The sequence below is a fragment of the Lipomyces oligophaga genome, assembly GCF_038497815.1.
Source record: "Lipomyces oligophaga strain CBS 7107 unplaced genomic scaffold V1516scaffold_4, whole genome shotgun sequence".
NCBI classification, from domain to species: Eukaryota; Fungi; Ascomycota; class Lipomycetes; order Lipomycetales; family Lipomycetaceae; genus Lipomyces; species [Lipomyces] oligophaga.
The window spans coordinates 585719-608671 of record NW_027117788.1 but is presented as its reverse complement, the minus strand read 5'-3'; the positions used below and the strand labels follow the sequence as shown (position 1 = coordinate 608671).

The 22953-nt window shown below is 43.3% G+C and overlaps 13 protein-coding genes across 13 annotated transcripts; 8 read left to right on the top strand and 5 right to left on the bottom strand.

Annotated features, from left to right (window-relative positions):
• The first annotated feature begins 96 nt into the window (after positions 1-96).
• On the top strand, positions 97-3316 carry V1516DRAFT_675054 (MCM2/3/5 family-domain-containing protein). Its single transcript, XM_066922187.1, has 4 exons — positions 97-435; positions 485-657; positions 710-2974; positions 3024-3316. Exons 1-3 carry the CDS (start codon positions 212-214, stop codon positions 2935-2937), a joined length of 2625 nt encoding a protein of 874 aa, XP_066777351.1. The 5' UTR covers positions 97-211; the 3' UTR covers positions 2938-2974; positions 3024-3316.
• V1516DRAFT_637630 (DWNN domain-containing protein) lies at positions 2989-4492 on the bottom strand. Its single transcript, XM_066920046.1, has 3 exons — positions 3866-4492; positions 3714-3817; positions 2989-3653 (listed from the first exon to the last, which is right to left on the bottom strand). The coding sequence occupies exons 1-3, from the start codon at positions 4342-4344 to the stop codon at positions 3328-3330; spliced, it is 909 nt and encodes a 302-aa protein (XP_066777350.1). The 5' UTR covers positions 4345-4492; the 3' UTR covers positions 2989-3327.
• Positions 4493-4838: 346 nt separating this feature from the next.
• V1516DRAFT_675050 (uncharacterized protein) lies at positions 4839-5949 on the top strand. Its single transcript, XM_066922186.1, has one exon. It carries the CDS (start codon positions 5061-5063, stop codon positions 5550-5552), a length of 492 nt encoding a protein of 163 aa, XP_066777349.1. The 5' UTR covers positions 4839-5060; the 3' UTR covers positions 5553-5949.
• V1516DRAFT_675047 (uncharacterized protein) lies at positions 5718-8671 on the bottom strand. Its single transcript, XM_066922185.1, has 2 exons — positions 8078-8671; positions 5718-8020 (listed from the first exon to the last, which is right to left on the bottom strand). Exons 1-2 carry the CDS (start codon positions 8295-8297, stop codon positions 6096-6098), a joined length of 2145 nt encoding a protein of 714 aa, XP_066777348.1. The 5' UTR covers positions 8298-8671; the 3' UTR covers positions 5718-6095.
• A 227-nt stretch (positions 8672-8898) lies between these two features.
• V1516DRAFT_651036 (60S ribosomal protein eL30) lies at positions 8899-9521 on the top strand. The gene is made up of 2 exons (XM_066920257.1): positions 8899-9014; positions 9131-9521. Exons 1-2 carry the CDS (start codon positions 9012-9014, stop codon positions 9452-9454), a joined length of 327 nt encoding a protein of 108 aa, XP_066777347.1. The 5' UTR covers positions 8899-9011; the 3' UTR covers positions 9455-9521.
• V1516DRAFT_675039 (YMC2 mitochondrial protein-like protein) lies at positions 9498-11066 on the top strand. The gene is made up of 6 exons (XM_066922184.1): positions 9498-9558; positions 9610-9898; positions 9963-10118; positions 10169-10319; positions 10367-10776; positions 10833-11066. Exons 2-6 carry the CDS (start codon positions 9765-9767, stop codon positions 10894-10896), a joined length of 915 nt encoding a protein of 304 aa, XP_066777346.1. The 5' UTR covers positions 9498-9558; positions 9610-9764; the 3' UTR covers positions 10897-11066.
• On the top strand, positions 10995-12972 carry V1516DRAFT_336161 (uncharacterized protein). The gene has a single exon (XM_066918913.1). It carries the CDS (start codon positions 11092-11094, stop codon positions 12664-12666), a length of 1575 nt encoding a protein of 524 aa, XP_066777345.1. The 5' UTR covers positions 10995-11091; the 3' UTR covers positions 12667-12972.
• Positions 12973-13769: 797 nt separating this feature from the next.
• V1516DRAFT_675035 (kinesin motor domain-containing protein) lies at positions 13770-15929 on the bottom strand. The gene has a single exon (XM_066922183.1). It carries the CDS (start codon positions 15880-15882, stop codon positions 13837-13839), a length of 2046 nt encoding a protein of 681 aa, XP_066777344.1. The 5' UTR covers positions 15883-15929; the 3' UTR covers positions 13770-13836.
• A 194-nt stretch (positions 15930-16123) lies between these two features.
• On the top strand, positions 16124-17491 carry V1516DRAFT_675034 (uncharacterized protein). Its single transcript, XM_066922182.1, has one exon. The coding sequence runs from the start codon at positions 16311-16313 to the stop codon at positions 17337-17339; it is 1029 nt and encodes a 342-aa protein (XP_066777343.1). The 5' UTR covers positions 16124-16310; the 3' UTR covers positions 17340-17491.
• Positions 17374-18759, bottom strand: V1516DRAFT_675033 (uncharacterized protein). The gene is made up of 2 exons (XM_066922181.1): positions 18304-18759; positions 17374-18253 (listed from the first exon to the last, which is right to left on the bottom strand). The coding sequence occupies exons 1-2, from the start codon at positions 18626-18628 to the stop codon at positions 17505-17507; spliced, it is 1074 nt and encodes a 357-aa protein (XP_066777342.1). The 5' UTR covers positions 18629-18759; the 3' UTR covers positions 17374-17504.
• A 54-nt stretch (positions 18760-18813) lies between these two features.
• On the top strand, positions 18814-20698 carry V1516DRAFT_651023 (serine incorporator/TMS membrane protein). The gene is made up of 4 exons (XM_066920256.1): positions 18814-19160; positions 19217-19324; positions 19376-19479; positions 19528-20698. Exons 1-4 carry the CDS (start codon positions 18981-18983, stop codon positions 20537-20539), a joined length of 1404 nt encoding a protein of 467 aa, XP_066777341.1. The 5' UTR covers positions 18814-18980; the 3' UTR covers positions 20540-20698.
• V1516DRAFT_691092 (putative NAD(P)-binding-domain-containing protein) lies at positions 20590-21637 on the bottom strand. Its single transcript, XM_066923844.1, has 4 exons — positions 21512-21637; positions 21416-21466; positions 20830-21355; positions 20590-20781 (listed from the first exon to the last, which is right to left on the bottom strand). Exons 1-4 carry the CDS (start codon positions 21528-21530, stop codon positions 20649-20651), a joined length of 729 nt encoding a protein of 242 aa, XP_066777340.1. The 5' UTR covers positions 21531-21637; the 3' UTR covers positions 20590-20648.
• Positions 21638-21671: 34 nt separating this feature from the next.
• Positions 21672-22766, top strand: V1516DRAFT_664263 (regulator of chromosome condensation 1/beta-lactamase-inhibitor protein II; the record flags this gene model as incomplete). Its single annotated transcript, XM_066920580.1, has 1 exon — positions 21672-22766. One exon carries the CDS (start codon positions 21672-21674, stop codon positions 22764-22766), a length of 1095 nt encoding a protein of 364 aa, XP_066777339.1.
• Positions 22767-22953: the final 187 nt, after the last annotated feature.

Here is a 22953-nt window from a genome sequence, read left to right as displayed (position 1 = left end):
ACTGTCTACCGCGGCCCTCCTTCACTTTAGCTCAAGAAGGAGAAGTAATTCATCCCTTCCTTCCCAAACATAGATTCCTCCCAGGCCATCTCCCCAGTTTATTTTCTTCAAAAGAATTATCTCTATAATTTATAAAATTCATTCTTGTTTTGATTATCTGCTTCGAAAATAAATATTTTGTTTACTTTTTACCACAGGTTAACAGAACCAAATGTCGAGCAGAAAGAGACAAGCATCTGAGGATGGCACAAGTGATTCGGAGGAACAACAATCGCAGATCGCACCTCCCTCACTTCCGCCTTCATCGCCTCCTGCTATGCCATTTGACGACAGTTTGGAAGATGAAGTGCTAAACGACGATGATTTGATTGACGATCTTGACGAACAGGCTGAGGAAGAAGATGGAATAGACCTCTTTGATGACAATTTGGAGAGGTAGGTTCAGGTGATTATAATTGCGAAGTCTTTAATTTAACTGAACTAGAGATTATGAGAACCTGGACCGCAACAACAACTATAATTTGGGTGCCAGGGATATAGACGATGGTGACTATGATGATATGGATATAGATGAGCGACGAAGAGTGGAAAGATTGCTAGAGCGAAGAGATCAAGCAGTTCGTTCGCGTCGTGGTCTTCCTGATATGTTTCTTGATGGTAAGCATAGACAGTACAAGGCTTTGGAATAATATCTTGACATTTCCTATAGAAGATGATATGGACCTTGAAATTCCTACTCGACGTCGACGTCGAAATCAGTACGATGAGGATCCTGATCTCCTTGATGAAGATCCGATGGCAGAAGAACTCTCCTTGAATGCACTTGCCGATGTCAAAGCGCCCACTATTGCAGAATGGGTTACACAACCTGCGGCCCATCGCACGATTGCTAAAGAATTCAAGAACTTTCTATTCGAGTACATTGACGAAAATGGTCGGTCCGTATATGGTGCTCGTATTCGAACTCTTGGTGAGATCAACAGTGAGAGTCTTGAGGTTAGCTACCAGCATTTATTGGAGGCCAAATCGATTCTTGCAAAGTTCTTGCTTCATGCACCAGCCGAAATTCTCAGGATTTTTGATGTGGTAGCCATGGAAGTCACTGAAATCCATTATCCAGAGTATTCACGTATTCATCTAGAAATTCACGTTCGCATAACTGATATGCCTACGATTCGTGCGTTGAGGGACTTGAGAGAATCGCATTTAAATCAATTGGTTTGTGTGACTGGCGTCGTGACTCGCCGTACAGGTGTATTTCCTCAGTTGAAGTATATCAGATTCAATTGCACAAAATGTGGTGAGATTCTTGGTCCTTTCTTTCAGGAATCGGACGTGGAAGTCAAAGTATCATTTTGTCATAACTGTCAGGCGAGAGGTGGATTTGTGATCAACACTGAAAAAACGGTCTATCGAAATTATCAGAAAATAACTCTTCAAGAGTCGCCCGGAAGTGTCCCTGCAGGGCGACTGCCACGTCACAGAGAAATTATTTTACTGTCCGATTTGATTGATACAGCAAAGCCAGGTGATGAAGTTGAGCTTATTGGTATTTACAAAAATTCATATGATGGCCAACTAAATGCTCGGAATGGATTCCCAGTGTTTTCAACAGTCATAGAGGCTAACAATTTTAAACGACGAGATGAACGGGGCGAAGGTCATTCTTGGACGGAAGAGGATGAGCGAGAAATCAGACAACTGTCTCGACAGCCTAATATTATTGACAAGATTATCAAGTCAATTGCACCCTCGATATATGGACATGAAGATATCAAAACAGCGATTGCATGCTCATTGTTTGGCGGTGTTCGTAAGGATATCAATGGCAAGCATTCTATCCGTGGAGATATCAATGTTTTGCTCTTGGGAGATCCTGGTACAGCAAAGTCTCAGTTTTTGAAGTATACAGAACAGACTGCACACAGAGCGGTTTTTGCTACTGGTCAAGGTGCTTCTGCGGTTGGTCTGACGGCTTCGGTCAGAAAAGATCCTTTGACTGGTGAATGGACTCTCGAAGGGGGAGCATTAGTCCTAGCTGACAAGGGCGTCTGTATGATTGATGAGTTTGATAAAATGAACGATCAAGATCGGACATCAATTCATGAAGTCATGGAACAGCAATCAATTTCGATTTCAAAAGCCGGTATTGTGACTAGTCTTCAAGCTCGTTGCGCTATTATCGCCGCCGCAAATCCAGTCGGTGGACGATATAACTCAACGATTCCATTTGCTCAAAATGTGAATCTTACGGAGCCAATTCTGTCTCGATTTGATGTTCTGTGCGTTGTCCGCGATTTGGTTGATTCAGAAACTGATGGACGATTGGCCAGATTCGTGATAGACTCGCATTCTAGATCACACCCTGGTCAGGACGACAATGCCGATGAAGATCTCGAGATGGCGGATTCGCCAAGTTCCTCGTTGCCTCAAACAAATTTGACCTCTGAGATTTTTGAAGATGCTACTTCGTCTCCTATGCAGACTCGAAAGCAACGCCGTTCTCTGGAGTCAATCTCACCGATTTCGCAAGAACTGCTTTCCAAATATATCTATTATGCAAAGCAGAAGATCCAGCCGAAATTGCTTCATGTAGATGAAGACAAGATCTCCAAGCTTTACTCTGACCTTCGTCGTGAATCATTAGCAACTGGCAGCTTCCCTATTACTGTTCGTCATTTGGAATCGATTCTTCGACTCTCGGAAGCCTTCGCAAAAATGCGCTTATCGGAGTATGTCTCGTCGTATGACATTGATCGAGCTATTAAGGTTACAGTTCACAGTTTTGTCGAGGCACAGAAAGTCAGTGTCAAAAAGTCACTCCAGCGGAGTTTGATGAAGTATACGCTTTCTGATCCACGACCAGGATTGAATAGACGGAGACCGATTGCAAATGCTGAATCCAGTTCTGCTGTGGGAGAAGAATACGACGTGTAACATTGAAAGATAGTGTATTTTTAGCGAGTTTACTTTTGTAAGAATATGATTGTTGGGAATATAGTTTGCTAAGGAGTAATGTGTAGGATTAGCGATTAGTATTGATTTTGTCAGTACAAGTTTACGCTAACGGCTAGGTCGAGCAGAACAGGATTGAATTAGCACAAAAGATCAGCAAGAAAGTGCTGTGAAGTATCTTGTAGCGGATTTCATGGATTAAAATTTGTTCAGTACATCCTAACTGAAGTGGATCTCGATGTCAATCTTAAATTTCCGAACAAATATATTTTTTGTTATGAATAGTTGCCACTATTATAGTTCTATTAAACTAACCGATATTGGCTATCAATCTCTGACTGCAAAAATATGTTAATAATATACAAAGAAGATCTAATTTGGTCTCCGACGAGATCTTTTGCGTCGTCGATCACTATCTTGATCTTGGTCATCTTCATCGAGCATACTCTCATTCTGTCTCTGACGATAAGATTGCCAAGGTGCAGAATTAGGCTGGACAAGCACGTATTCACCGCTTTCATTTCTACGAACACGATCGCTAATTCCATTGGGATCTAATGCACTGCTTGCTTCAATAGCCGATAACTCATCTTTGGAGACGGTTTTAAGAAATGATTTAGGGATACCAGTCGTTGGCTTGACTTTACGTCCTTCAAACTGGGGGTCGTTGTTCGTAGGACATGCCTGGATCCAATGACCTAAATAGAAAATTAGTACGCATATTATTTCATAATTGCAAAGAAAGAATTTAAACTGACCTCGCTGTCCACATCGGTGACAGACATATGTAGCCGGAGGAGGATAATCTGGGGTAGGTCTCTGCCGTGGATTATTACCAGTTCTTGAAAAGACAGGCGCTGCACTATCAACTTGTTAAAAAATTAAGGTCCAATAATTAACTAATACATACTTAGCCATCGATTCTTGTGTCTGTAGCCAATTTTCAGACTGAGCTTCAAACATGCTACTAATTCTTTCATCTTCCTCTGTAACAAGCTCATTTGATCCGTTTGTAATCGTTGGTATTGACACTGGAGCAAGTGGTTTTCTTGCAAAATCATTACGTCCACGGCCACCTATTCCAGGCATGGGACCCAATGAGGGCCCCTTAGCATTAACGTAACGAACGGCCGTTCCGCGTCCAGATCTTGAAGGGGCACTTCGTTTTGCGACTACAGTCAATGAACGCGGTAAAATTTCACTATCATCCTCATATATTTCTTTCGTATCTGGATTTAACAAAATCAAATCAAAATCAGTTCCATCGCCAAGCTTATTTGCCAAGATGATTTCTCGTTTGAGATCAAATACTGAAATGCCTGTGCCATCGAAGTTGATGCGCATCATGTCGCGCTGAGATAAGAATTTGTAGTAGATAGAAGACGACATAGCGTTCAAGATTGAATTACACCATGAACTAAATATTTGCTGTATCTAAATATCCACGATTTAACTGAGTTTCGCGGTTAGGAGTACGGTTAAATCAATTCGTTTCGCCAGGCTGATCAGATTGTCCTTGAACTGGGAAGAGTACACTATTCGCGTCTGTCAGTCAACTATGTACTATTGTGGGAGTATAGCTGTAATAAATAAGTTGTTGGTACTAGCTACGCTTTGCTTGAGAGCCCATACCCGAAGACATTGCTGCCTATTTCGGCCAATCATTGTAAAAGCATATCTGTCACGCCATCGGGCTGTTCCAGAACAATAGTTTAGATCTGCGATCTAAACCTAAACAGGAATTTTAATTATAGTTTGATGACTTCATTCCTTTTTTGGAAAAATGTCAACAAAGACCTGTTCAGGACCCTGGGGTCTCTTAATAGAAAAGGTCCCCACTTTCGTCTGGAGATGAACTTGTTCTTGTATTTCTCACATTCACTCTTTGAACTTGATTTCGTATCTGCTTTCTATTTTGCTTTTTGCGCTGTCACTCTCTTGATCTACTTCCACACTCTTTTGAAGCGATCATTCCATTTTTGTCTACTGTTTCCATCCAATTTTTCGCTGATCTCAAAGCCGTGGTATGCTATTTCAGATGGTTTTCGCTCAGAGCCGATTACTTTGAATGCAAAATAGCTAATTTTATAGTTTTGATTTTTACAATGAAGTTCTTGTTCTATATCCTCTCTGCTCTTCTCGCGCTCACTCTTGCACAAGCACGCGAGACCAGTACCATGACCTTGACTGTAACCGTCACGTCAGAGACAACTTTATACACCGACTACACTACGCTATCATCGACCACAGAGTCATCTGCATTGACTTCAACCATGGTGGAAACTGTTACCGTTACTACTACATCTTGCGTTACCTCCACGAGCACTATCTTGCCCAGTTCTACTTCCTTCAATTCCAGTATGACGATTCCTTATGCTAATGCCACTACTTCCACGGTAACTTCTTTTATGACTTCTATCACAGCTGCATCTTCGACAGCTTTGAATTTGACTTATCCAAAGTATAATCTTACTTATTCAATTGCAAATGCCACAGCTCCTCCTGCTGCTACCTTCACTGGTGCTGCTTCGCGCAATGTGGGCACTTTTGGGGCTATCTTTGCGACTATCCTTGCTAGCATAATGTTAAATCTCTAACGTGACCTGTACTTATACTTTCTATTCTTTGTGTTTCAATTTCCTGTTTTGCTCAATTATTGTCTTTTGGGGTTTTGATGATTTGGCCAAGTGTGGGTTTTGATGATTTTGTGAAGTGTATTTCAAATGATTTTTCTTACTTTCTTTTCTCATTGATAATGCTTTGGACGACATGATTCTTGCATATTCTCTTTCACACGATGTTGAATTTTTTTGATATATTCACTGGATTCTTATGATTTTCCGATCTTGCCTACCGACCGTTCTATATTTTCTCTTTGCGATCATGCCAACTATCTTTCATTCATTTATTTTCTTTGCGCTTCTTTCTTTCTAAATTTATATGCAATTGAATTCTTAATCTGTGTAGATTTAATTAAACAACAATAACTTGTACACATTAATGCTCCAGCTTCACAATCCGCAAACCTACAAATTCCTAAGCAAACCATAACCAAAAAACATAGCCAAAAACATTAAACAAACTAATATAGCAGTGATAAAATTCGTCAAAGACTATGCAAGACCAAAAATAAGAGATGTTCAAAATCTGGGACGTCTATTCTCGGTATATTCCAACTCTCCATTAGAGTCCGCTTCGATACAGTCAGGGCTATTCAATGGAACATATTTGGCTGATCCCGAAGTTGATGGTAGATTGACTGTCTGCCATGGAAGTCGACGTACACTATCATGCTCAGTAGTATACTTATAGTCGTGATCATAGTCAGTAATAGCAAGACCAATTGCTTCTAAACCAACATCTTTGGAATCCTCTGGTAATAATTCCCTTGTGCTGTAGTTTAAAGTATATAATGGATCGTTGACAGATTTCTTCTCAAAAGATTCTTCTTCTTCTTCGGAAGACCTAGACGAACTGAATAAGGCAATCAAAGCTTGGATAATCATCAATAGAGCAAGAATACAAGTTAGAGCCGCTTGGAGAATAATCAGCACAATACCAACAATAGTTGTTGTTTCTGCCGCAATTCCAAGTTCTTTGACGAAAATAAGCACGCAAACAAGTGAAATTAGTCGAACAATCGAGATAATACAGTTGATAACATTTCCACTGCGACGATTAAATGGCCGCAGAACAAGCAAAACAAAGAGGAAAAGTCCTTCAATTACAATCTGACCGACAACTTGAAGCATACCATTGCCATCTCCCAGAGCAATAAAAGCACTTCGAGCGACGGCAACTGCAAATCCTGCTAAAAAGAACCACCAATATTGAGATCGGAACGAGCCGTAAAATGGGCCGTACAAACGAACCCATGACTTATTAGCATATAAACCGTCGATTCCTTCAGTCGTCTGTAAAGCCTTACGCGCTAGATATACGATACGAATAGTGTATCCACCAAGAATAGCGGTGAAAATGCCAAGCGACACACCAGCAAGCACTCTAGTAGCCCATGAATCTCCAATTTTAAACTGATATAGGCAATACAGGACCCAGGTTCCATAGAGAATGATTAGCACTCGCACGACTATTGACGACAAATACGACCAGTATCTCTCACGGAATGTTTGGAGCTTCTTGGGCAATGTTCCTGTACGGGCCCAAATTTCAACCACAAGACGAAACACGAAAATCGCAAGAACAATTGCAGCCATGACAAGACAAAACAAAACAAGGAAAAGCATGAACGCATTCGCATTAGGGACAAGAAGATGCTCAATGTAGCGCGCGAATCCGGCCACCTTGGTCAAAACCGTATAGGAGCTGTCAGAAGTACTGTTTGTGTCTCCAGTTGAAAAGCTTAGACCGTCAATGTCAAATCGACGAATCAATTTTGATGCAATACTGGATTCTTCAGAATCTGTATTGTTTAGAATTATATATGCACCTGTTTCATAATCCAGAACAGTCGAGTCTTGAGATGTTTTCCAAGAACTGAGAGTCGTGTTTCCACCGGTCTTAGAACGGAAGCTATCGATCTGGCTCTGCACCGAGCCCCAAGTAATGAGAAAAGTTGACCAACCGAAATTTTGCGCAAACGAGCTATACACAGTAGGATAGACAACAGACATCATACCATTCATAGCCATGGATTGAGTCCATGAAAAAAAATCTGCAAATCCTGGAGATGAAGAACCCTGACTGCCGGTACTTGCAAAGGAAGACACAGCTCCAAGGGCCAAGGCACCTGCAGATAGGGCAGCAGAGACGTATGTGACTTTAGTTAAGCGGGTTGTCTTGCCATTAGTAATCGTGGACTGAAAGCATGCAACCTCCTCATTGCTATCACTGGAGTTTAGTAAAAGCTTTGCAGTTCCGTCAAGATCAGGTATAGAGTAAGCTATGCTGGGAATCATATCTGCGTATGTAGTGGGGATGTCGACGGTACCCTTGGCAGAGTAGCTACCAGCTGGAATCGGGCACAGTTGAGTAATATTATAATCACAAGGGTCAAACGAATAATCGAACAAATCTTTGCCGTATGCAGAAACATACAGTGTAGCTGTTAAGTTAGTTACAAGTCCTCCGACAGAAACGTCAGGTCGGAAAGCCCACATACCAGTGACATATTGCTCCTCAGTAGATGTTCCAGCGACATCAAAAGTCACATTCTGCGTGTCCTTAGAGTATGATATCTTGAATGAATTAATAACAATCGTTGAATTGTCATTATCTGAACAAGAATAGACTTCATCAGTAGACAAGACGCTATCCGCGGAGACGAAGGCGACGGACAAAGCAAAAACAGCCAATCCAGCAATGAAACGGGGGGTTTTCATTGTTCTTCTTCTCTATACAAGTAGGAGCAAGATATTCGTTGCCGAGTAAAATATGCAAGTAGCAAGAAGACTAGATGGATATAGTATAACGATAACCCTAGGCGAAAATCCAAAATTATTGCAAACGCAGACGAAACAATTTCGGGGAACGAAGAGGGGGAGCAGCAGAACTGGAGGAAAGGGGATCGCAAGGATGAGGATTGCCGTTGGAAAACCGCTCCGCCGAAGTATTTTTGTTGCTATCTGCTGTTTACTTTTCTGCGCTGAAACAAGCTATTTCAGGATAATCGAACTTATCAGTGCAAAATCTCAGCTCCGAAATGCGTTTGAAATAGCAAGAATTGACATCTATTTGCTCGATTGCAGTATCCCTGCCAGCAAGTGCCCGAGACATTCTTGTTTACGCGAGCCCGCGCGTCAGATAGTCTATTTTTACACCTTACCTATTTCGGAATTCAACGCGTTGTACCTGAGAAATGCATACTTACTATCACGTGCAAAATCAATGGGTATTGTAGAAGCCCTATAAAGCAGTCAATGCCCTAAATGCGCTTGGGTTTCGGGATGACAGTGTAGTAATATTCCGAGTATGGTTCATATTTCTACTCTGTCATTTTAAAATATACTGTTTCATCGATTTTAGATATCAGTTACTAGATTCCATCGTTAGGACCGGAGTGCTTAACTTCTCAGTTGATTTAGAAAAGCGCAGAGATGGTCAGTATTTTATCCTGTGCTTTTGCTCTGTTTTGTTGTTTATCAAATGAAAGAATTATACCCCTCAGCAGCAGACAGATTTCCAAAGTTTTGCTTGATACTAACTATGCATAAAGGCCCCCAAATCCAAGAAGACCCAAGAAAACATCAATTCCCGTTTGGCCCTTGTTGTCAAGTCCGGGAAGTACACGCTCGGCTACAAGTCGACTCTTAAGGCTATCCGTTCTGGAAAAGCTAAGCTTGTCATCGTTGCTGGAAATACTCCTCCTCTTCGATCGGCTGAACTCAGCTACTACGCTATGCTTGCTAAGATTTCAGTTCACCACTTTCAGGGTGGCAATAATGAGCTTGGTACTGCAGTTGGACGTCTCTTCCGTGTTGGTGTTCTTGCTATCACTGATGCTGGTGACTCTGATATCTTGACTGCTTTGGCAGCCTAAGTGTATTTTTTTCATAGATATGACTAGTATCGCAAAAGTTTTTGTAATATATTCGTTTTTTATGGTAGTTTGTTGTAGTTGTGTAGCGTTCTCCACGTTTCCTAGTAAGTTATTTAGTATAATTATTATTTTCTATGTCTGACGGTCGAGTGTAGTAAATATCTCTATTTCCCTTTATGTGCGGGGAAGTCAATTCTCAATCTCTGCTCAAGAGCAAATAGGACTGCTAACCATGAATTGAGATTTTGTGCCCCTAAAATTTTCCGTTTCGCATCTGCCATATACTATAGCTTTACGAACTTCAATAGAAATGTTGAAAGACGCCGAAATTCCTAAAGAAGTAGCCCTTCCACCACCTCTCCAGCCTGCTACTCCTCATGATCCATATGTCGGGTTTATCGCAGGAATATTTTCGGGAATCACGAAGCTATTTGTTGGTCATCCGTGAGTGAGAAACAGACTTAATTTTGCTTGGCTCTGTAGCTGCTACTAACCCAGGAATTTACAGCTTTGATACTGTGAAGGTGCGGTTGCAAACTTCGCCGCCAGAGCAGTTCAAAGGGCCGCTAGACTGTCTTCTTCAAACGACACGGAAAGAAGGGTTCCGAGCACTATACAAAGGAGCGACTCCTCCGCTTATAGGATGGATGGCGATGGACTCAGTGTGAGTAATGGTAAGGGATTGTCGAGTCTGCTATGCTGATTGAATTTTAGACAGCTTGGCTCACTCCACAACTACCGGCGATTAATGAAGACATACGTGTTTACCGAATGGGAAAAGCTACCACCCATTGGTCATGCAATCTCCGGGATTTTTGCTGGATGGACAGTCAGCTTTGTTGCGGCACCTATTGAGCAAGTCAAAGTAAGCAAAGGATGGGCGCGATAGCTTCTTGAAATTAACACAATCAGGCAAGACTACAAGTCCAATACGATGCATCTACAAAGTTATATACTGGTCCAATCAATTGTGCTGCGACACTCGTTCGTGAATCCGGGATCACAGGTCTTTATCGAGGTCTTTTCAGCACTATGGTTTTTCGCTCCTATTTCTTTTTTCTCTGGGGTTCATATGATATAATGACGACCTGGGCCAAAGAAAACACACAACTGAGCACACCTGCCATCAATTTCTGGGCGGGAGGGCTTAGCGCCCAGATTTTTTGGACACTTGCATACCCTTCCGATGTGGTGAAGCAAACTATTATGACAGACGATGTGAAGAATCCGAAGTTCAAGCATTGGATCGACGCTGCTAGACATGTATATAACACTCGGGGATCAAAAGGATTTTTCCGTGGCTTTGTGCCGAGTTCAATCAGGTTCGTATCAGTATATTATTGGCCGACGATGATAGAGCGACTACTAATTTCTACAGAGCGTTCCCAGCAAACGCGTCTGCATTGGCTATGTTTGAACTTGTATTCCGCATGTGGGGATAATAGAGTCCATTTGTTGTTTGTTTTGGCATATCTAATTGTTCAACTGCAAGTACATAACTACTGTAACTCTGTCCCAGCGGTAGACCAACTACTCCAAAGGTGATGTCACGTGTAAATGTTGAAATTTCGTTACTGGAGATCGCCGTATTTCAAAATCTGTAATTCAAAGAATTGAAAATTGAAATATAATTTGAAATGTCTTTGGGTCGTTCGGTACAACCTGCTGCAAAATTTTTATTCCGTTTAGCTAGACCCAGTCTGATTAATCAGGTATTGACAATCAGGTTTGAGTCTTCGTCGCTGTTACGGCAAGTGTTCCAACAACAAAGCTTGATACGGAGCTCTGTAATTATTCGACAGTATAGTAAGGCAGAAAATGAGCCTGAAGGTAAAGTCAGTGCGTTTGATCGCATACGAGCGAAAAATCAGCCAGAGATAAGCGGCGAGAATGCGGTTACTCGGCTTGACAACGAGGCCTCGCCGTTAGTCCTCGAAGGTTTGACGGATGAGAAAGGAAAAATATTGGTGCGGACTAAAGATGATTTAAATCGACTAATACGGGTATTGAAAGATCAAAAGGTCATATTGTCCCCAGAAACAGTACAGTTACTCAAGCAGCAGGTCGGGTGGACTGATCTTGATGAACGACTCTTTTTAGAACAGCAGCGAGCAGTGAATAAGTCGTCGGCAGACGAAGAAGAAAAGAGGTCAAAATATGAGCCGTTTGCGTTTAATGTGCGGCCAGAAGAATCTCCACGATATGATGGCTCGACTGCAGATCTTCAACGATTCGATCTGAAAGCTTTAGGTTCAGGCCAGTTAATAGCGTTCGTGTTGACTTTTGTCATGACTACCATCATGATTTTCCACGAGACGAGTTTGAGCGAATGGATGGATTCGTGTGCTTTCAATATTGAGCGCAAACAAGCCGAAGGAACGTTACAGTTTGATTTCCTCAAGATCATTACTAGTTTGTTTGCGCCCAGCTCGATGACAGATTGGGCCATGAACAGTTATATTGGATTTTACGCAGTCCGAACAATATCCTGTGTTTTTGGAGAATTGTCTGCGATTGCATTCATGGCGCTGTTTGGAATCTGGACAGCTCGCATGGGATTAAATCAGCTCAATCGGACTTTCTTAAATTCTGTGTTCGAAAAGGACGAGGACGGGGACCTTATCGAACGCAAGAAGGAGTTCTATGTGGGTGCTGAGAATGTCACATTCAATACGACCTTTATCTACGCGTTGGGCACGTTTGCTGCTTGCATGATGCCGGGTTTGATGATTCCGACACTACCCTATCTTCCATCATGTCCGCTGGTGGCTGTTCCTCTCCTAGGAATGCTGGTTGACTTGACCAGTCAAATATTCACTGCAGAGTCTAAGATTCGACCCGAGTTAACCGAAGAAGAAGATGATGAGTCGGATGCTAATGAACTTTTCCGCGCAGAGGTTGCAAGGCTGCGCACTGAGATATCATCCAAACAGCAGTCCGCCGAACAGCAAACACCTTCCGAGCCATCGGAGGAGACTGATGGCCTGCTTAAACGGCTCGAACTACGCACGGAAATAGAGCCAAAAGCACTAGTCAACGATGCCAGATATTTTGGAGTCCTCGGCGGCGCGCTTGTCTGGTTTGTATTTTTCAGATGGATTCCACTCGGCCGGGTCGTGCGTTTACAGAGACCAAGTATGCAAGCGGAGTTATCGCGTCGGTTTCACAACGACACGCTTGTTCGACAACTGATGAATCAACTCAAGCGCTAAATAGACATCCTTATGATTTTTGTCCCTTTCGACACTAAATGTAAATGTATATAAGTTTTGTATATATAATAAGGGATAAAATTATCCATCTTACCGATACACTGAAAGGGCTTAGACGTCATCGGTTCTGTAGCCACTCAGAGCCACGTTTGATCTTCATGCAGGAAAGCGAGCCAGATTTGTTGTGCGCATTATGAAACTCGAAGATGCTTTGTCTGCTTATGACCCTGCGATCTATGACATAGATCCGACACCTAATCCTCGGCTGCTTAGAATTTGTGTGTCTAACCGAGCTTGAAGGTTTAATATTTCGGTGATGTACTTATGATGTACTTGACAAACGGATGCTGTAACTTCCTCTGTTACCAATCCCATAGGGGGATTTCTATTGGGCACGTGTCAGGTGTCATGCCCGCACTGACTCTGAGCAGGCGATGACCTAAACTGAAAGAAAGTGTTCTCGGGCAGGATGACTCGACTCCAACCCGGACCCTCGACTGACTCTATAAATCAATATTGTCCTTCCTCTTCTTCATTTGATTTTTCTTACACTATTCACACCTATTTTTGCAGAGACAGCTCGGTTCTCATTCAATAGTGCTTGGATCCTAATGTGCTTAATCACTCCTGTCCAGAGACATCATCGTCATCATCATACGCGTCCAAGTTACTATGGTCATGATGTTCGCCACTCTCAAAGCTCACGCGCACTCTGCTACGTGGCCGATCCGCGGACCCCAGGATACTTGATTCCTGTATACCATTCTCATGAGCGATCTCCTTCTTCTCATCATCATCAGCATCGAGACTGAGATCATCATGGCCACTATCTTGTGCCTCGCCTGATGGGCTGAGAAGGGATTCGCGCTCGAGAAGTTCGACTGACCTTCAACTTGAAGGTCAAACCAGCCGTGATCATGGGACGAGAGTTGTCAGATTATGATTCATTTTTATTTGGAGTTTGGAGATTTATGGGCTTTTGTTTTTAGTTATTTGGGGGCGTTTGATGGTCATTTCCTACTTTCGTATATTGTATATTGGTATATACGGTTTCGTGATTTATTATTGGATATGGATTTTAGCAGAGATATGATTGTTTGATGGTAGATAATACATGAAATAATAATATCCCGTATATTAATACTCTATTCAGTGCCATTTGCAATACAATTAGACTTTTCTTATCTTTGGTAAATATATTATATCCTGTTCGTCCTGTGTGTCCTGAACGCTATCGTCCTTAGCTGCGCTGATTGGTGAAGCTATTGAAATTATGTCCTCAGCATCACCGTCCACCGACGACGGTGCCGTGCTGCATGCTGACTCGCTGCTAGGTCCTCCACTTGCTCCAATTCCTGAGCCGCTGTCTAGTTGTCGAGATGCACTCCCCGACCGCGCTATACTTCTACCATCTATAATCGGCAGTTCCGAGGTTGATGCCAGTCGTGTTTGAGAAGCTAGCAAGGACTGCCGTCGTTGCGAGTAGGAGTTGCTTGTCATCCGGAGCATCGACTGTCGACGAAGAGCATTGTTATTTTCGGTCGTTGAGATATCCCCCTGTCCAGGCACGCCAACACTAACTGTTCTCTTTTCCGACGACGAGGAAGATTTTCTTAAAATTAGTCGCGTGAGTTGATCGACTTTGTCTTTCATTGCATCTCGTTGCATCTCGAGTTCACGCTTTTCCTGCTCGAATGTTGCTTGTTCACGCAGCCTCGTTTCGCAAGTTTCTCGTCGCACGTCAGCAAGTTCCAACTTCAAAATCTCCGTCTCGGCCCGTTCTCGTTCAAGATCAAGTCGGAGTTCCTCAATCATTGCTTGAGCTGCCGCTGTAGCTGCCGCTGCCGCTGCACTAGAAGTAGAATTTGATGAAGCTACTGTTCGCGCAGGAGTAATAGCCACATTTTTGGCGCGTGCGGCAAATCGAAGCGTGTTGACCGTCTCCGCTAGTGCCTGCCGGCTCGACCCGTAAGTGTCGACCGTACATAATACAGAGACTAGAGCAGCACCCGACAGCGAATGCTGCAACAATCGAGTAAGCTTGCTATCACGATATGGAATATATTGCTGGTCATCCGATGATTTTTCGGACGACGCCGATAAAGAGGAGGGCAAGGAGGAGCTAGATGAGAGCCGAGCAATTATTATACCAAGTGCAAGTAATGACCTGTTGATATAAGCTCCTTCCTTCCTGCGTTCAGCATCAGAAGCAGCGCGTTCAGAGCCAGCCAGATCACATAAACTTAGAACGCTCGTAGCCGTCGAAACCCCCAATACATCCGTAGACCGCTCCAGAAAAATTTGAAGTACTGCATGTGACCGTGACGACACGGCATTGTATTCCGTACCTTCAGTTCTTCGATTTAAGTCACCTTTCAATATCAAGTCCTTTAATTCTTGCTGCGTTGCAACTCGCACGCAACGTAAATTGCGGACTCGAACAAGTCCTGCTGGGGTCTCCTGCAATTTGAGGGTATCGGAAGGAGTTGACGGATGAAGTAAGTCTCTTATTCGCTCATTGTAAATTTCGAGATAGGACACGGACACATTAGTAGCGACTTCCGCCTGGGAAACATGCGCGAAAATATCTGAAATCGCTTGTGGAATGATTCCGGGTTCGGATGTCGTACCTTGCATTGAGTATGTTTTGCCAGTGCCTGTCATGCCATAAGCAAAAATTGTACCGTGATAGCCATCAACGACAGAAGTAACAACATTTCGAGCCGCCGAGAGATAAACATGTCGGGACTGTGTTTTATCATCAAATACGTGATCAAATGTAAAGGCTCCGACCGATGGAGATGTGATCGAAGTAGCTGTCGAGGACCAGGACGCCTGATTTTGAGCTGATAGACTAGTGTCAGATTGTTGCTGCTGTTGCTGAGAAAATACAGATGGCTTCAAACGGACCGATACAGTGATTTTGGTAGGAACTACTGTGGCAGACGAAGTCGGCAGCAATGTCGAAGATGCAGACGATGCCGATGATGTAGTTGTCACTGTCGACTCTTGCGAATTTGAGACATTCAAAGTTTTCGAGGGCAGTAAAGACGTCGTCCGTCTATGGGGGGACGACTGGTGGGATGAAGATCCTACTGCATGGGAAAGCCGACGGGAAATCGAAGTCGAACGTTTGAAAGGAGTGGCCGGCGAAGCCGCTATCTGATTTGCCGACAGCGTGCTATTACGCCGTGGAGAAAGCTGATGACTCGCCATTAGTAGGCAGAGCAAACCTGAGGTGCTATCTAGTCCACAAGCGTAGATCGCCAGCTGAAGTTGAAACGGACGCGTTTTGTTGTTCTGTTGCCCAAACAACCTCCCCCAGTATTTCACGTGACCTTACGTCAAAATCATGTGATCGGAATGAGAGTCGCCACAGGCGATGGCGCAATCGACTTTGCCACAGCATTGCCAGAGTTCCAGATGGAGGCGGTGCTGACTCAGCCACAAAGCACCGCCTTTCCATCCAAGTCACTTCTACTTGTCCGGATGTTTTGATGATTTTAGGCAGAAAAATATCGTCTTGTCTCGCACCGGTTCAGCAAAGGAAATCAGTCTGCAATTTTCTCAAAGAATCGTTCTTATTATTGGTAAATCAACATTGGATTTGCGTTCTGTGAAAGAATTATCCACGAATATACGCTATGCTCCAGTCGCTCACCCAGCAGACTGGCACTCCAGTGACTCCTACTCAGCCGTCGTCATTAACAGGAACACCTTCTTCCGCGTCAAAACACACTTGTCCGCATTGTTCGCAGTCGTTCACGCGTCATCACAATTTAAAATCACATTTGCTCACGCACTCCCACGAAAAGCCATTCACCTGCGCGACCTGTAGCTCCAAGTTCAGGCGTCTTCATGATCTCAAACGGCACTCGAAGCTCCATACAGGAGAGAAACCCTACGTGTGTGGGAAGTGCGGACGCAAGTTCGCTCGTGGTGACGCTCTAGCCCGTCATGGTAAAGGCGCCAATGGTTGTGCGGGACGTGCCGATGGCGACAATTCAGAAGATGACGATGTAGACGGCGACGAAGAAGCGCGCGCAGGTGGTAGCAATGGCACCGGCTCGGGGTTAAGAGCAACACCTTCACATCTTCAGACAGATTTTCACCAACATAAACCGCAACAATTGCCTTCAATACGTACTCAAGATGGCTCATCCGCACACTCAGCCCAGCAGCAGCATCAGCAAGTGACTGCTCAAAAAGTCCTTTATGGTCAGCAGACATACTCACCAGCAGTGACCGAATCTCCGCGTATGCTCTCTCCTCTTCCACATGCCTATGCATCTCAGCAGTCGCAGCAACCTCCACCTGGTGCTCATGGTCCTCCAGGTGTATCTCCACAGACTCATCAGCAACTTACAGGAGGCCCCGGTCAAAGCCCTCAGTCGGCTTCCGTATATTCTAATTTTGGTTTAATGCAGACCTCAAATTCAGCTCAAAGTGCCAACGCGTTCTTACAAACTCAGCCTTTTCTCCAGGCTCAGGCTGCGGCCGCAGCTGCTGCCGCTGCTGCTGCGGGCCATCATCATTCAGCACTCGATGAAAACCCATGGAGCTACATTCGTACACTTGAGGAGCGAGTACGCGAGCAAGAGGAAAGAATTGCACGGTTTGAAAACCGCCTGGGAATGATTGAACGTGATTACTTGGGAGCTCGTCGATCTTAGTCTGGTGTTATGGGATGCTTATGAATTATTTTCCGTTTGGCGCTTGTATATTAGTTAAATCCGTCTGTGTTCTTTTGGTATCGTAATATAGTTATTTTACTTGAGTTACTGTTATTTAATAAAAAGGATGAAATAGATTACTTAGATCAAACCCTAGGATAACAATTAAGATCCGAATAGTTCGAGATCATCGTCCATGGTGATGGAAGTATCTTGGTCCAATTGATCCATTTCCGGCAATATTAAAATGTCGTCTGTAAGTGTGTCGTCACCCAGGTTGATGTCTCCTACGGATACGACACCAGGATTCGTAGTCGATGAATCGGGAATCGCCAGATCGTCCGGTAAATGGAAATCATCAAGACCCTCAATTTGATCTAAAAACGAAGTAGATTCCGCTCCATCATCTTCTCTCTCGGGGAAATCAATCGTCATATCTGGATCGGCATTAAATAAGCTATCGCTGTCGCCAGCGAGATCGGGATCATCCTTCATATCAAGATCTAATTGGTCATCTGTGTTCTTCGGTTCGCCGGTATCCGCGAGAAGTTCAATATTTTCTGCTATCTCTGTTATTTCTGGCACGTCTGTGGATTTAATCTCGTCTGTAGATGACTTTTCGGTTTTAATTTCAACCTCTTGTTCTTGTTCTGCTTTCAATATCTCAGACTCGGCTACCGGCTCAAGCTTGAGCTCAGGTTCGGGCTCAGGTTCAAGTTCTTGCACTTGAATCGTCCGATCGATCATCGATTCGGAGACCCATACCACCCGTTTCACTTCGTCTTTGAATGTGGCTCGCAATTTTTCTGCAGTAGCAAATATCGGCCCTGCCGAACGCATTCCTTTCGAAAACGTTTCAATGTCAGAGAGTATGTCTGTCGATGTACGATTGAAGTTCTCAAAAATCTCCCCTCCTGGTCTGATTAGAAAAATTGTTCAGTAATGTAAAAAACATTTCTCGTACCTGACTTAACCATGTTTTCTGGTACCAGTGATCTTAATAACCTAGGTGTACATAATCTAAGCGACTGTAATTGCGCATGAAGCTCATCCAACGTCGCAATATGAGCCAAAATCTCTTCTGCAGTTAGGTAGGTATTCGCTGCAGATTTTAACGGCGGTGTCGACTTAATTGAAGATTCTGACCGTGATAAAGAAGAAGCCGGAGTCTCAAGACCAGTTGATTTCGGCAGAGCTTGTGACATCAATGGAAGGTCATCATCGATATCAATGGCCATTGAACTAGATAATCCCATCATGCTCGGTGCATTTCCCACAAATGTCGACATTTCTGCTAGAATTTGCACTCGCCTCGTGACCTGTTAGTTTTTTACTCTTCTGCTGACAAATTAATTTGAATTTTGAAGTTCCATCTGAATATGTCGCTTATGCTTAAGATACACTATCCGCAATTCATCACAGTTATATTTTCGAATCCAAATTTCTACTAGATCAATAACTTCGAGATATGCCTGTGATATCATGTGATTCGAGCTATTATCACATGACAGGACAGAGCAAATGACAAAGTCCCATGAGGTCTAGATATAACCAAAGACAGAGCATGGAATCTTCAATATAGCTTAATCCGCGAATACTATCTTTATCTAACCTTTATTCAATCTTATAAGATTATTAGAAATGGGGGCTCTTCTTTCACTTCCGGCACTTGCGTTGCCAGTGACGATGAATGTGGGCATGTACGTCTTATCCTGTTTTGGGGCCACAGCTTGTTCGACACTGTGCACTGCCTGTAAAACGTGCTCGTCGAGCTTGTCAACTCGGATTGCGTACGCATTAATATTTATTGCAAATTCAGTGGTAAATAATGGACTTTTTTTGTCGAGGATGGAAGAAGTTGCTGATTTCTGATATAGCTGTCATGGATAATGCTTTCAAATTGGGCCATAGAGCGGATAAAGAAGCTGACATATGGTCAAGTTGATCTCCAATGTTTTGGTTCGGCATGTACAGGATTTGCAGCTGTAAGTTTTCAAGGCTGAAATGAATGTTGTTTTAATCTAAATTGATTTTAGGTACATCGAATTAATTTCGCACTGATGATTTTTCATCTGATATTAGGCAGCATGCTCATTGGAGTTCGTTCTGTTCGAAACAAACGAGCAGATATCCAGAATGGGTATGTATCTTTACAGCTTTGTACTTAATTAATAGACTGATGTTTTAGATACTGGGGACCGAAAATTTTTGCATGGTTATTATTAATTGTAGTTGCGTTTTTGATTCCAGATCAATTTTTTGTCTTCTGGGGAAATCATATAGCTGTCATCGGCGCATTTGTATTCATTCTTTACGGATTGATTCTGCTTGTTGATTTTGCACACTCATGGGCCGAAATTTGTTTGAATAAAATTGAGACATATGATTCTCCACTTTGGCGGTTCATTCTTGTTGGCTCGACTCTCGGCATGTATGTTGGTAGTCTGATCTTGACTATTATAATGTATGTCTTTTTCGCCAAAGATGGCTGTTCGATGAATCAGGCTGTGATTACAGTCAACTTGATTTTAACTCTGGTTGTCTCTGCTGTGTCGATTAATTCCACAGTTCAAGAGTATAATCCACAGGCAGGACTAGCACAATCCGCTATCGTATCAGTCTATTGCAGCTACTTGACCATGACTGCAGTTGCAGGAGAACCAGACGATCGTCTTTGCAATCCACTCATTCGATCTCGGGGGACTAGAACTGCGTCGGTTATTATTGGCGCTATTTTCACGTTTCTCGCTATTGCATATACAACTATCCGAGCCGCGACGCGAAGCTCGAGCCGTGATGAAGACTCTTACAGTTATTCCCCGGTAAACCAGACCGTCACAGATCAACCTACAAGACAGTCTATGCGGATTGACGCTATTCGTGCAGCAGTGGATAGTGGTTCGCTTCCACAATCAGCTCTATATGAGCTGGATGAAGACGATGACGACAGCGAAAATGGTGAATCCGATACCGAATACAATTACGCGATTTTTCATTTCATCTTCATGTTGGCTACACAATGGACTGCAACTCTGTTGACGATGCAAGTGGACAAAGAAGCCGATGATAACGGGTTCGTTCCTGTGGGACGCACGTATTTCTATACCTGGGTTAAGATCGTATCCGCCTGGATTTGTTTTGCGCTTTATACGTGGACACTAGTTGCGCCGATTGTCGCACCAGACCGCTTTGGAAATTGATGTTTACTTGGTTACGTAGAAATTTGTCGTAGTGCGCGACTTATGAGGTGAAAGGAGTGGATGCTGATATTTTAGTGATGTTGTTTTGCTCTATAATGTATAAATGTATTTAATTACATGATCGCACGGCGGCTTCGTATGTCGGCGGATCAGAGTCAAGATGTGACACTAGGTATGAAATAATGTTGTCGTCTAGCGCAGCCAACTGAGAAATGGTCCATTTTTCAGATAATAACGATACCCTTGAAGATTAGTCATGTCCTTTGAGGTCACCATCAAACTGAACATACCAGCGCATTCTCGCTCTTATGGCTGACTTCTCACTACCTGGTAACTTCAGGCGAACTTGAGCTCGTAGAGCACCAAGTTTCTCAATTGCAATGCCAAATGGATCGTTTGCCAGCTCATTCTCGATTCTTTTTCGCACAAGACTAGCCATCTTTGGGCCGTTGCCATTCGTAGAAACCATGATTTGTAGCGGGCCATCGCGGTACATACTTCCAAAGTAAAAGTCGCATTCAGGTGGAACATCCGCAACGTTGACCGGAATATGTAGGTCGTGACAAGCTTTATATATTTCCGATGAGGCTATGGGGTCGTCGATTGCGACGAGAACCATAGATGGACGTGGTGATCCAAGGTCAATGGAAAGATCGCATTTTCGGCTGATGTAACTGATTTCACCGCGATCTAAGCGACATTGTAGTGTAGAGGATAGAGTTGGAGCGATCACTGTGATTTCAGCATCGGCAGCTAAAAGATTCTCAACTCTCGATGAGGCAACTGAACCTCCACCGATAACAAGAACAGGCTTGTCTGTACATAGTTAGTTTGTTTTGATGGAGTCGGCTCATAAGCCCTAATGTCATGGCTTACCTTTTATTTGCCAGGCCAAGATTAGCGAAGCACCGCCTTGAATCCGCGGAACTAAATATTAGATACAGTATTGTAAGATTAATCGAACTAAAATACCATTTTGATTCGGATCCATTGCAATTAGGTAAAATTCCTACCAAATCTCCTCTGAATTTAGAACGCATATATACTTGAATTTGGGAGATTTACTTCAGCACTTATATTCCCTCTTCCAGACAAGACTTCGATAGACAATAAATCCAAAACCAAAAAGTCTATGCAGTTATATTCTTTTGGATCAAATGGTCATTATCAACTGGGCCAGAACCATAACAGGGACTTAGATGTGCCGACATTGGTCGATTTGCCGTATCAGATAACTAGGCTGGAACCAAGTAATCTGCAAATTAGATCGAATGGCAACCACACTTTACTTCTGGTGAACAATGATCTATATGCCTGTGGAGATAATCGACATGGACAATGTTTTATTACAAACAAACCCAAAATTGAACGGTTTATACGGATTCATCCAACAGTGTTTGCTGGTGGTGTACCAAGGCTGATTTCAGCAGGCTGGGAATTTTCAGCTGTGGTAGCAACAGACAGAGACGGACGGGATAGACTATATTGTTCAGGTATTGGTTCTCGCGGTGAACTAGGTCTTGGAGAAAATATAAAGACTGGACTGATTGAGTTGGTACGCGGGTTCCCTCGCCGAGGAAGATCAATCCGCCAGATCGTCTCAGGGCTGGCACACACTGTTGTTCTACTAGATAACGGAGAACTGTGGGGATGGGGAGTGAGTCGGAAAGGTCAGTTAGGCCTCCATGCAGAAGCACAGAAATTACTATGGAATCCGGTTCAGATAGATCTGAAAGGGTTTCATCCTGTCAAAGCAGTATGCGGACGAGAATTCACAGCTCTCATTGATTTTGAAGGAAATGTGAAAATATTGTTTACTTCCAAAAATGATAGAAATGGAATATTACTAATTCCTAGAATCGAGTCTTTACATTCTTGGACAGATTTTCAAAGCGGATGGAGTTCTCTCCATATCTTGCTTCCAACTGGAAAGATGATGTCATGGGGAAACAATTCTCATTCCCAGCTTGTACCTCATGACGCACCGTCTGTGCAATGCATGGCCATTGGAAGCGAGCATACGCTTGTTTGGAATCAGTCTTCCGCTACAGTGTACTCCTGGGGGTGGGGAGAACATGGCAACTGTGGTTCGCTCGACAACGTTACTGATTCTAACCCCAGCCGAACCTTAACAAAGGCGACCAGAGTTATTCAGCTGACACCAAAGTCCTCGGTCTCAGTTTTTGCCGGTTGTGCTACATCTTGGATCGCTATATGGAATAACTAATAACTAATAATTCCATCGAGTAATAACGACAAGTTTGTTGATCTAGTTCCACAAGCAGCCAGTTCACGTGACTAGGATGATGACTGACTGGCTGTCCCTCGGGCTCATAGATGGTTAAGAGATAGCATGAAGATTGTGGAGACACTTTGGAGTTGTGTAAGGAGTAGCAATTGGATGCAAGATTGGC

What these genes read in the sequence shown, in the direction of transcription:
- V1516DRAFT_675054 (XM_066922187.1), top strand. Translation starts at nt 212, where the DNA reads ATGTCGAGCAGAAAGAGACAAGCATCTGAGGATGGCACAAGTGATTCG. An exon ending in TTTGATGACAATTTGGAGAG is followed by an intron (nt 436 to 484) that starts GTAGGTTCAGGT and finishes TAACTGAACTAG; the next exon opens with AGATTATGAGAACCTGGACC. An exon ending in TCCTGATATGTTTCTTGATG is followed by an intron (nt 658 to 709) that starts GTAAGCATAGAC and finishes CATTTCCTATAG; the next exon opens with AAGATGATATGGACCTTGAA.
- V1516DRAFT_637630 (XM_066920046.1), bottom strand. Translation starts at nt 4,344, where the DNA reads ATGTCGTCTTCTATCTACTACAAATTCTTATCTCAGCGCGACATGATG. An exon ending in ACACAAGAATCGATGGCTAA is followed by an intron (nt 3,818 to 3,865) that starts GTATGTATTAGT and finishes ACAAGTTGATAG; the next exon opens with TGCAGCGCCTGTCTTTTCAA. An exon ending in TCACCGATGTGGACAGCGAG is followed by an intron (nt 3,654 to 3,713) that starts GTCAGTTTAAAT and finishes TTTTCTATTTAG; the next exon opens with GTCATTGGATCCAGGCATGT.
- V1516DRAFT_675050 (XM_066922186.1), top strand. Translation starts at nt 5,061, where the DNA reads ATGAAGTTCTTGTTCTATATCCTCTCTGCTCTTCTCGCGCTCACTCTT.
- V1516DRAFT_675047 (XM_066922185.1), bottom strand. Translation starts at nt 8,297, where the DNA reads ATGAAAACCCCCCGTTTCATTGCTGGATTGGCTGTTTTTGCTTTGTCC. An exon ending in TGAGGAGCAATATGTCACTG is followed by an intron (nt 8,021 to 8,077) that starts GTATGTGGGCTT and finishes CTAACTTAACAG; the next exon opens with CTACACTGTATGTTTCTGCA.
- V1516DRAFT_675039 (XM_066922184.1), top strand. Translation starts at nt 9,765, where the DNA reads ATGTTGAAAGACGCCGAAATTCCTAAAGAAGTAGCCCTTCCACCACCT. An exon ending in AAGCTATTTGTTGGTCATCC is followed by an intron (nt 9,899 to 9,962) that starts GTGAGTGAGAAA and finishes AGGAATTTACAG; the next exon opens with CTTTGATACTGTGAAGGTGC. An exon ending in TTTGTGCCGAGTTCAATCAG is followed by an intron (nt 10,777 to 10,832) that starts GTTCGTATCAGT and finishes TAATTTCTACAG; the next exon opens with AGCGTTCCCAGCAAACGCGT.
- V1516DRAFT_336161 (XM_066918913.1), top strand. Translation starts at nt 11,092, where the DNA reads ATGTCTTTGGGTCGTTCGGTACAACCTGCTGCAAAATTTTTATTCCGT.
- V1516DRAFT_675035 (XM_066922183.1), bottom strand. Translation starts at nt 15,882, where the DNA reads ATGGCGAGTCATCAGCTTTCTCCACGGCGTAATAGCACGCTGTCGGCA.
- V1516DRAFT_675034 (XM_066922182.1), top strand. Translation starts at nt 16,311, where the DNA reads ATGCTCCAGTCGCTCACCCAGCAGACTGGCACTCCAGTGACTCCTACT.
- V1516DRAFT_675033 (XM_066922181.1), bottom strand. Translation starts at nt 18,628, where the DNA reads ATGTCGACATTTGTGGGAAATGCACCGAGCATGATGGGATTATCTAGT. An exon ending in AGAAAACATGGTTAAGTCAG is followed by an intron (nt 18,254 to 18,303) that starts GTACGAGAAATG and finishes TAATCAGACCAG; the next exon opens with GAGGGGAGATTTTTGAGAAC.
- V1516DRAFT_651023 (XM_066920256.1), top strand. Translation starts at nt 18,981, where the DNA reads ATGGGGGCTCTTCTTTCACTTCCGGCACTTGCGTTGCCAGTGACGATG. An exon ending in TATTTATTGCAAATTCAGTG is followed by an intron (nt 19,161 to 19,216) that starts GTAAATAATGGA and finishes TTTCTGATATAG; the next exon opens with CTGTCATGGATAATGCTTTC. An exon ending in CGAGCAGATATCCAGAATGG is followed by an intron (nt 19,480 to 19,527) that starts GTATGTATCTTT and finishes CTGATGTTTTAG; the next exon opens with ATACTGGGGACCGAAAATTT.
- V1516DRAFT_691092 (XM_066923844.1), bottom strand. An exon ending in CTTGGCCTGGCAAATAAAAG is followed by an intron (nt 21,356 to 21,415) that starts GTAAGCCATGAC and finishes AACTATGTACAG; the next exon opens with ACAAGCCTGTTCTTGTTATC. An exon ending in ATAAGAGCGAGAATGCGCTG is followed by an intron (nt 20,782 to 20,829) that starts GTATGTTCAGTT and finishes CTAATCTTCAAG; the next exon opens with GGTATCGTTATTATCTGAAA.